The sequence below is a fragment of the Stomoxys calcitrans genome, chromosome 5 (assembly GCF_963082655.1).
Source record: "Stomoxys calcitrans chromosome 5, idStoCalc2.1, whole genome shotgun sequence".
Taxonomy (NCBI): domain Eukaryota; kingdom Metazoa; phylum Arthropoda; class Insecta; order Diptera; family Muscidae; genus Stomoxys; species Stomoxys calcitrans.
Window position 1 is genome coordinate 150,038,547 of NC_081556.1, and position 11,182 is coordinate 150,049,728.

The 11,182-nt window shown below is 39.6% G+C and overlaps 1 protein-coding gene across 2 annotated transcripts; it reads right to left on the reverse strand.

Moving 5' to 3' along the window:
* Positions 1-15: 15 nt before the first annotated feature.
* Positions 16-11,182, reverse strand: LOC106090179 (uncharacterized). Of its 2 annotated transcripts, none has more exons than XM_059370079.1 (3): positions 10,682-11,182; positions 465-686; positions 16-286 (listed from the first exon to the last, which is right to left on the reverse strand). In XM_059370079.1, the coding sequence occupies exons 1-3, from the start codon at positions 10,815-10,817 to the stop codon at positions 201-203; spliced, it is 444 nt and encodes a 147-aa protein (XP_059226062.1). In that variant the 5' UTR covers positions 10,818-11,182; the 3' UTR covers positions 16-200. The 2 variants fall into 2 exon arrangements, with proteins under 2 accessions (XP_059226062.1, XP_013111732.1); XM_013256278.2 differs by having other exon boundaries at positions 16-289.

Sequence of the window (11,182 nt, forward strand, 5' to 3'; positions counted from 1 at the left end):
ATCCTTTCCTTCACTCGTTCGTTCGTTCTCTTTTGTGACTTGATGTTGAATACGAATTTATAAAATGTTCACTCATTTTAACTTTAATGTGGTCATTCGTATTGAATCACAGTTTCATTTTTATACTTTTTTTGTTTTCTTTCTAAAAGATTTTCTCAAATCAAAAATATTTTGATTGCAAATCGTTGTGTATTTTGGGCTTAAATATGGGCTTCACTACTTTTGCAATGAACCTTGGGGTAAACACTCGGTTGGCGCATGACCTCATCATAGGAGGGTGGTGGGGCTGCTATAAAACGTCAATCATACACACACACACACACGCACGCACACCGACAAAGGTTTATATGAAAAAAAAGTAGTAAAGGCAAGAAAAATGGTTTAAGAAATCATTAGAATTTGTTTTGGCTACCCTGGGGGGGGAGTAGTTGTTTTCCCCTCCCCCATAAAGATGGCAGACTTACCATTAATAACATAATCCTCGTCATGAGTGTAGGCAGGATTGACTATTGCATCCGTGGGATATGTCGTGCTGATGGTTCGCTCATCCACCGCTGACAATGGCATACGTTGAGAATGTCTTCTAAGACTATTGCTGCGCTGATGATAGGATTCCATGAGTTGATCCTCCTGTTCCAATTCATCGCGTGGCAATTGTATAACATGTATTGTGGGACGTTGTTGATCTAGAATTTAAATAGGAGTGAGTGAATTATAAAGGAATGCAAAACAAGGGAATGTGGAGAACATGAAGACCGATAGGGTATATGTTATGTGGGCACTCAAACAGATGGCACTTTGGTATAATTTTATGATTTGCGTCCATCTTCTATTTATAAACAAGTAAAAAGGCGTTAAGTTCGGCCGGGCCGAACTTTGACTACCCACCACCTCGGGTACACATGTAAACCAACTTTCGTCATAATCTAGTGAAAAAGGCATTATTTTTGACCCCATAGTAGCTTTATCGAAATATGGTCCGATATGTATCAAATTCGACACGGATATTGAGAGGTCTAGTATGTACAAGTCATTGTTAAATTTTGTTGAACAAAATATTGGTCTTTGGCTACCAACATAACCAAAAATATAGACCGATCAGAACCATATACGACACGGATGTCGGCCAAGACTTTAAATCGAGAGATCGGTCTAAACCGAGCTGGGCCAAATTGAAGAGGGCTGTCAAAGGGTCTAATACAACTCACTGTCCCAAGTTTCAGCGAAATCAGACAATAAATGCGACTTTTATGGGTCCAAATCACTGTCCCAAATTTCAGTGAAATCGGAAAATAAATGCGCCTTTTATGGGCCCAAAACATTATATCGAGAGATCGGTCTATATGGCAGCTATATCCAAATCCGGACCGATCTGAGAAAAATTGATGAAGAATGTCGAAGGGCCTAACGCAACTCTCTGTCCCAAATTTTGCCGAAATCGGACAATAAATGCGCCTTTTATGGGTCCAAAACATTACATCGAGGGATCGGTCTATATGGCAGCTATATCAAAATCTAAACCGATCTGGGCCAAATTGAAGAGGGCTGTCGAAAGGCGTAACACAACTCACTGTCCCAAGTTTCGGCGAAATCCGACAATAAATGCGACTTTTGTTGGTCCAAAATCTTAAATCGAGAGATCGGTTTATATAGCAGCTATAACCAAATCTTGACCGATCTGGGCCAAATTTCGGCGAAATCGGACAATAAATGCGCCTTTTATGGATCCAAAACCTTAAATCGAGAGATCGGTCTATATAGCAGCTATATCCAAATCTTGAGCGATCTGAGCCAAATTGAAGAAGAATGTCGAGTGACTTAACACAACTCACTTTCCCCATTTCAGCAAAATCAGATAATAAATGCGGCTTTTACGGGCCCAAAACCATAAATCGGCGAATCGGTTTATATGGCAGCTATATCCAAATCTGAACCGAAATCGGGCCAAATTAAGAATTGATGTCGACTGGCCTAACACAACTCACTGTCCCAAATTTCATCAAAATCGGATAATAAATGTGGCTTTTAGACCCAAAATCGGCGGATCTATCTATGGTTGCCCAAAAAGTAATTGCGGATTTTTCATATAGTCGGCGTTGACAAATTTTTTCACAGCTTGTAACTCTGTAATTGCATTCTTTCTTCGGTCAGTTATCAGCTGTTACTTTTAGCTTGCTTTAGAAAAAAAGTGTAAAAAAAGTATATTTGATTAAAGTTCATTCTAAGTTTTATTAAAAATGCATTTACTTTCTTTTAAAAAATCCGCAATTACTTTTTGGGCAACCCAATATATGGGAGCTATATCAAGATATGGTCCGATATAGCCCATCTTCGAACTTAACCTGCTTATGAGCAAAAAAAGATTCTTTGCAAAGTTTCAGCTCAATATCTCTAGTTTTATGGGAGCTATATCAGGCTATAGACAGATTTGGGCTGCACTCGGCACAGTTGTTTGAAAGTCATAACAAAACACCGCATGCGAAATTTCAGCCAAATCGGACAAAAATTGCGGCTTATAAGGGCTCAAGTAGTCAAATCGGGAGATCGGTTTATATGAAAGCTATATCATATTAAAGACCGATTTGAATCGTACTTGGCACAGCTGTTGGAAGTCATAGCTGCCATATAAACCGATCTTGGGTCTTGACTTCTTGAGCCTCTAAAGTGCACAATTCTTATCCGATTGGAATGGAATTTTGCGCGATGTGTTTTGTTATGATATCCAACAACTGTGCCAAATATGGTTCAAATCGGTCTATAACCTGATATAGCTGCCATATAAACCGATCTTGGGCCTTGACTTCTTGAGCCTATAAAGTGCGCAATTCTCATCCGATTGGAATGAAATTTCGCACGACGTGTTTTGCTATGATATCCAACAAGTGAGCCAAGAATGGTTCAAATCGTTCTATAACCTGATATAGCTGCCATATAAACCGATCTTGGGTCTTGACTTCTTGAGCCTCTAAAGTGCGCAATTCTTATCCGATTGGAATGAAATTTCGCACGACGTGTTTTGCTATGATATCCAACAAGTGAGCCAAGAATGGTTCAAATCGTTCTATAACCTGATATAGCTGCCATATAAACCGATCTTGGGTCTTGACTTCTTGAGCCTCTAGAGTGCGCAGTTCTTATCCGATTGGAATGAAATTTTGCGCGACGTGTTCTGTTATGATATCCAACAACTGTGCCAAATATGATTCAAATCGGTCCATAACCTGATATAGCTGCCATATAAACCGATCTTGGGCCTTGACTTCTTGAGCTTCTAGATGTCGCAATTATTATCCGATTTGCCTGAAATTTTGTACGACGGATCCTCCCTTGACCATCAACATACGTGTTTATTTTGGTCTGAATCGGTCTATAGCCCGATACAGCTCCCATATAAATCGATCTCGCTCTTTTTTGCTTCTTGAGCCCCCAAAGGGCGCAATTCTTATTCGAATTGGCTGACATTTTACACAGGTCTCCAACATATATTTTAATTGTGGTCCAAACCGGACCCTATAGTGATATCGCTCTAATAGCAAAGCAAATCTTTTCTTATATCCTTTTTTGCCTAAGAAGAGATGCCGGGAAAAGAACTCGACAAATGCGATCCATACTTGTTATTTCAAAAATCGCTTTTTTGAGAATTTCTACAATAAGGTAAACAATGATTTGTGGAAATTTTCCGCACTGAATGAACTTAATACCTACACGTAAAAAAACATTTGGGAACTTTTTACGGCAAACAAAAAGCTTGTATCACTAAGCTTTGCTTTTATAACAACCGTGTATCGTTTCGCTGCAACATATCTAACGTTAGCCATAAAAGAAGTATTATTGAACATTACCAACTCTGTTTATTGTAAAACCTTTAGCTGTTTCGTCTTGGATATAAGGACCTTAACTTTTTTTTAACACCAAAAACTCTTCGATTGCAAAATTGCTTCGATAGTTGCAAATAATTATCCGTGTACCGAACCAATAATTATTCTCTTGTGTCTCTCCTTCTAGAGAGAAGGGTGAGTATTTGAGCGTATAGACCAGTGGTTGGCAAAAATACTCACTCTATTGCAAATTTTTTGGTACATACACAAGAAAATAATCTCAAACAGACCCATAGGCTTGCAAACAATTGCAATTGTGTTCTCGTCACTGGTATAGACACATTCTCACACCCAACAACAGTATATGGAGCAACTCGGTCGAGGGCGTATGGTGTAGTGACAATGGAAAGCGACAATTTTCGATACAAAAATGCTGGTATGTCCAATGACAAAAATCTTTAGAGCAACACACAAATGACTGCTGTACACAAGAAAACACAATTTCTAAGGCACATACATTGTTTGGTAACATTTACTCGACTTAGATAGTAGGTATTTAAATGTGCGAAAACAACAACATAATTTGTATACCCACATTCAAAGGATGGGGGTATATTAATTTTGACATTCCGTTTGCAACACACCGAAATATCCATGTCCGACCCTATAAAGTCCGTCTGTCTGTTAAAATCACGCTACAGTCTTTAAAAATAGAGATATTGAGCTGAACTTTGCACAGATTCTTTTTTTTTTTTGTCCATAAGCAGGTAAAGTTCGAAGATGGGCTATATCGGACTATATCTTGATATAGCCCCCATATAGTCCGATCCGCCGATTTAGGGTCTTAGGCCCATAGGAGCCACATTTATCAACCGCTCTTCAACATCCTTCTTCAATTTGGCCTAGATCAGTGCAGATTTGGATACAGATGTCATATTGACTGATCCGCCGATTTAAGGTCTTGGGCCTATAAAAGCCACATTTATTATGCGATTTTGCTGAAATTTGGGACCGTGAGTTGTATTAGGCCCTTCGGCATCTTTCTTCAATTTGGCTCAGATCGGTCCAAAGTTGGATATGGCTACCATATGGACCGATCTCTCGATTTAAGATTTTGAGCCCATAAAAAGTGCATTTATAGTCCGATTTTGCAAAAATTTGGGACAGTGAGTTGTATTAGGCCCTTCGGTATCCTTCTCCAATTTGGCCTAGATCGGCCAGATTTGGATATAGCTGCCATATAGACCGATCCGCCGATTTAAGGTCTTAGGCCCAAATTTGGGATAGTGAGCTGTGTTAGACCACTCGACATCTTTCTTTAATTTGGCCTAGATCGGTCCAGGTTTGAATATAGCTGCCATATAGACCGATCGCTCGATTTAAGGCTTTGGGTCCATAAAAGGCGCATTTATTGTCCGATGTCGCCGAAATTTGGGACAGTGAGTTAAGTTAAGCCCTTTGACATACTTCTGCAATATGGTACAGATTGATCTAGATTTGGATATAGCTGCCATATAGACCGATCTCTCGATTTAAGGTTTTGGGTCCATAAAAGGTGCATTTATTGTCCAATGTCACCGAAATTTTGGACAATGAGTTGTGTTGGGTCCTTTGACATTCTTCTTCAATTTGGCCTAGATCGGTCCAGATTTGGATATAGCTGCCATATAGACCGAACTCTCGATTTAGAGCGATGGCCCCATAAAAGGCGCATTTATAATCCGATTTCACTGAAATTTGGCGCAGGGAGTGTTCTCTATATCAAGAATGAAAGCTATTGTCAGGGTCAAAAAAAAAAAAAATTGTCACAAATTCTTGAAAGTATTTATCGCATGTATTTTATCGTAAACAAAGTCCAACGTTTTTCAGAAAAGAAGTTTACTTGGCGTAAATTTCTTTTATCTCAAACGAATTATTTTTTTGAGTGTACCTTAAGGCGATAGCGAAGCGGAACAGTCTATAATATGGGATTCGAATAAAAGCTGTTCATAAGTTGAGTACGTTACTGCCATGCAAGCTAAGGCCAAACATCTAGACTATCATGACAATGTAAATTGTTAGCCCCCTAATTCTAGGTATAAATAAAGGCTATATGCTGCCCCGATAGCGCAGTTGGTAGCAGTGTGGGGATCGTGGGATTGATTTTCGCTAAAGGCTTGGTCTGATGCTACTGTGGTATCACAATGGACTAAAAGAGTCTTAATGAGTCTGTTTAGAAAAATATTGTGTTGCCCAAAAAGTAATTGCGGATTTTTTAAAAGAAAGTAAATGCATTTTTAATAAAACTTAGAATGAACTTTAATCAAATATACTTTTTTTACACTTTTTTTGCTAAAGCAAGCTAAAAGTAACAGCTCATAACTGACAGAAGAAAGAATGCAATTACAGAGTCACAAGCTGTGAAAAAATTTGTCAATGCCGACTATATGAAAAATCCGCAATTACTTTTTGGGCAACCCAATAGACTACAACTCTTACCTAATCTAAACTAAAAGCTTTGTAAGAACGGGTATCAAACAAGGCTTAAATATTGCCAAGATTTTTTATACTCACCACCATAGGATGGGGGTATACTAATCTAGTCATTCCGTTTGTAATACCTCGAAATATTGGGGTCTCGACATTCTGAGTCGAACTAGCCATGTCCGTCCGTCCATCTTTCGAAATCACGATAGCGGTTGTTGTTGTTGTAGCAGTTTGTTGTGTTCTATCTTTCGTCTGCTTGATTCTGTTCAGTGTCAAGATCCAGGAACTCTGCGACTAAGATGGGGTGCGTCCACAGTGATCTGGGTTTGAGTCGAGTGGATCTGGCTGGGCATTTAAATCGGTGACGTGTATCATGTTGTCCCTGGTTACAATCGGGACATACATCTTGCACATCGGCATCAATCCTTGCTCTGCAGGAGTTGAGGCGGCTACATTTGCCGGAAAGTAATTGAGCCAGAACTACTTTGGTTTGCCGGGGGAGGTCAATTTCATCAGATGCAATGGGAGGCAGTCTTTCTCCAAGGACTAAATTCACCCGGTAGCCATTTACCGCATCTGCTACCGTGTCTGCATGAACGTTGTCTAGACCTGCTTAATATGCCGCTTGATCCAGAGGTTCTCTCGTGTAGCGCTGAACCTCACGCTCTAGATCATGTAGATCTACCTTAAGGCTTCTGGACGGTGGATATCTATCCACAAGATGATGATCTCTGCGATAACAGCTCAAAAGGTATTACATAGGCTGCGGCAGCATGTGCAGGATCTTTGTCTCCTGATGGAGGTGGTCCACATGAGAACTGAGGAGACAGTTCTCGTCGCAGTTCGGAGGGCGGCATTCTGACAGATCTGAATATGATTCTACTGCGTGTCACAAAGCTGACGAGACCACACTGGCGCTGCATTACTTACCACAGACCGGCCAATTGCTTTGTACGTGGTCAACAAGGTTTCTTTGTCTGCACGTGCAAGTGCTGCCGGCAAGTGACTTGAGGACCTTGTGTCTACTTTTGACTTTATCGCAAATTACATATGACATATGGGGAGAATGTGTAAGAGCTGTCAAATGTGACGCCAAATATTTTGGAACACTTTATGGTCGGAATAATTTCTCCATCGACCATCACAGTAAGCTCACTCGGAAGGAGTAATGCCTCAAGCGTCTTTGCTACTGGTGAGAGAAGGGAGATCGGTCGGTACGACTCCCCCAAACTCGGGTCCTTTTCAAGCTTCAGTAGCGGGAGCACTCTGGCCATTTTCCAGACATCGGGAACTATAAGAGTGTTAAAATACTGGTTGAGGACAGTTGTGATGTACTCAGATAAATCCAGATTCTTTAGCGTCAGTGTAGGGATTCCGTCGGGACCCAACGCCTTGAATGATTTGGGGTCACGGATTACATTCGTAACTTTGCCCACGGTAAATTGTGATGGCAGTCTACCGGCTCGGAGACCACGGATACGGCGAATGACTCTCCTCCTTGCCCTGACACTCTCGGGATGCACAATAACGGTTGACGGTTGAACAACCTGGAGCATCTCTTCGGATCAGTCACGGTTACGTCGTCGGACTGAGGTCCTGTCATCCCGTCTACCGCGGTTCGAGAGTGACTTAACAGTAGACCACAGCTGGCCTAAAACGGTGCTCAAGTTACATTGCTTCAAGTATTCCAGCCAAAAATTCCGCTTATGTTCGTTGACTACCCTGTTTTTCAGATTCATCTCGCTGATTCTGGGGTCAGTGGGGTGCGTACAACGAATCCCATTTCGCTCGTATGCCAGTACCACTGTCTGTGTGGGGATATTGGACCGCACTTGATGTATTCGACGGCCGACTGGTATAAAGCGAGCGGCTGCTGCAGTAATAATGACTCAGAATTTCCTCTCGGCAACTAGCACATCCGAGGTGGATGTCAGTTCACTGAATCCGCGATTGGTATACTCTCTGAAGCGACCAATAGTGGGCGAACGCCTAAAGCTAGACACTTGAAATTTTGCACAGATACTTGGTCGTTGGGGATTGCAAATGGGCCATATTTGCAATTTTCATCCGATTTGGCTGAAATTTTAACCACTGTGTCAAGTACGGTCTAAATCGGTATATAACCCGATATAGCTTCCATATAAACCTATCTCCCGATTTGACTTCTTGAGCCCCTGGGGGCCTCAATTTTCATCCTATTTGGCTGACATTTTGAACATGGTGTTCTGTTATGACTCCCAACAACTGTGCTAAGTACGGTCAAATCCGGTCTATAACCTGATATAGCTCCCATATAAACCGATCTCTCGATTTGACTTCTTGAGCCCCTGGGAGCCTCAATTTTCATCCTATTTGACTGACATTTTGAACATAGTGTTCTGTTGTGACTCCCAACAATTGTGCTAAGTACGGTCAAAACCGGTCTATTACCTGATATAGCTCCCATATAAACCGATCTCTCGATTTGACTACTTGTGCCCCTGGAAGCCTCAATTTTCATCCGACTTGGCTGAAATGTTGCACATAGTATTCTGTTATGACTTTCAATAGCTGTGCTGTAGCTGTACGGTCCAAATCGGAGTATAGTTCCCATATAAACCGATACCCCGGCTTGACTTCTTGAGCCCGTGGAAGCCACAATTTTTGGCTGATTTCGCTGAAATTTTGCACGTGGTGTTCTTTTATGACTTCCAACTACTGTGCCTAGTATGGTTCAAATCGGACCATTAGCTGATATAGCTCTCACATAAACCGATCTCCCGATTGTACTTCTTGAGTCCCTATAGGCTGCAATTCTTATCTCTTAAGCTGAAATTTTGCACCATGATTTTTCATATGACTTCCAATATACGAGCTAGAAATGGTCTAAATCAGTCTAAAAGCTGATACAGGTCCCATATAAACTTAGCTCCGGATTACACTTCTTGAGCCGCTAGAGGGCGCAGTTCTTATCCGTTTTGGCTGTTACTTTGTACCACGACTTTTTCTTTAATCTGCAACATAAGTACCAAGTATGATTCAAATCGGTACATAACCTGATATAGCTCCGATCCAAACCGATCTCCTGATTGTACTTCTTTCGCCTCTTGAAGCTGAAGATTGTATCTAATTAGGCTGAAACTTTACACAATGATTTTTCTTATAAGCTCCATACCATGACCTCATAACGGCCCATAACCCGTTATAGCTCCCATGCAAACCGATCTCCGAATATACTTTTTGAGCCCCTAGATTCTGCAATTCTTATCCGATTTGACTAAAATTTTGCGCAATGACTTTTCCTATGACCTCCAACATACGTGCCAAGTGAGGTCTACATCGGTCTATAACCTGATACAGCTCCCAAGCAAACTTTCTAAAGAAACTTTTTCGAGACGAAAAATTTTATAAAGAAACTTTTTCGAGACGAAAAATTTTATAAAGAAACTTTTTCGAGACGAAACATTTTCTAAAAAAAAAAAATTCTAAAGAAACTTTTTCGAGACAAAAAATTTTCTAAAGAAACTTTTTCGGGACGAAAAATTTTCTAAAGAAACTTTTTTGAGACGAAACATTTTCTAAAGAAACTTTTTCGAGACGAAAAATTTGTTAAAGAAACTTTTTCGAGACGAAAAATTTGTTAAAGAAACTTTTTCGAGACGAAAAATTTGTTAAAGAAACTTTTTCGAGACGAAAAATTTTCTAAAGAAACTTTTTCGAGACCAAAATTTTTCTAAAGAAACCTTTTCGAGACGAAAAATTTTCTAAAGAAACTTTTTCGAGACGAAAAATTTTCTAAAGAAACTTTTTCGAGACGAAAAATTTTCTAAAGAAACTTTTTCGAGACGAAAAATTTTCTAAAGAAACTTTTTCGAGACGAAAAATTTTCTAAAGAAACTTTTTCGAGACGAAAAATTTTCTAAAGAAACTTTTTCGAGACGAAAATCTTTCTAAAGAAACTTTTTCGAGACGAAAAATTTTCTAAAGAAACTTTTTCGAGACGAAAATTTTTCTAAAGAAACTTTTTCGAAACGAAAAATTTTCTAAAGAAACTTTTTCGAGACGAAAAATTTTCTAAAGAAACTTTTTCGAGACGAAAAATTTTCTAAAGAAACTTTTTCGAGACGAAAAATTTTCTAAAGAAACTTTTTCGAGACGAAAAATTTTCTAAAGAAACTTTTTCGAGACGAAAAATTTTCTAAAGAAACTTTTTCGAGACGAAAAATTTTCTAAAGAAACTTTTTCGAGACGAAAAAATTTCTAAAGAAACTTTTTCGAGACGAAAAATTTTCTAAAGAAACTTTTTCGAAGAAACTTAACTTACTGTCTAGTTTTATTCCTTTTCAATATTTTTGGACTTTTTACCTAGCAAATAAAACCCATTGCAAAACTGTGGCCTCACCCTGTCTCAAACTTACCCACACCAATGGCGGCATCTGCATAATTGTCACTTAATCCAATGTGTGGCGTTATGGTCTTTTTACACTTCAGGAATAGCACAATCAGTATCCAACCCAATATTAGCACCAAATACACAAAACCCAACATACTCATGTAGGGCGAAGTTTCTTCGGCTACAGGCTGCCACTGGGAAATCCAGGCACTAGCGTTGAGTAAATACAGATTCTGTTGTCAATTTCGATGCCACATATCATAGATGCAGAATTTCGATAAATAATTGGCCGCGTTTGAATGGAATTTCTTTTTTTGTGAACTTTGTTTCGGGGTCTTATATAGGAAGAAACCCCTTTTTGCTTTTGGTTTAAAAAAGAAATCGTTTCGAAATCGTTTAAATGAAAATTGCTGGGCAACTTAAGTGGTGGCCGTTTTTCACATTTCTATTATTCAAGTGAAAATCGATAAAATGACATTTTCCAAATAGGACACGCGGTGGCAGTGCCAGCACTGGACATTGCTTC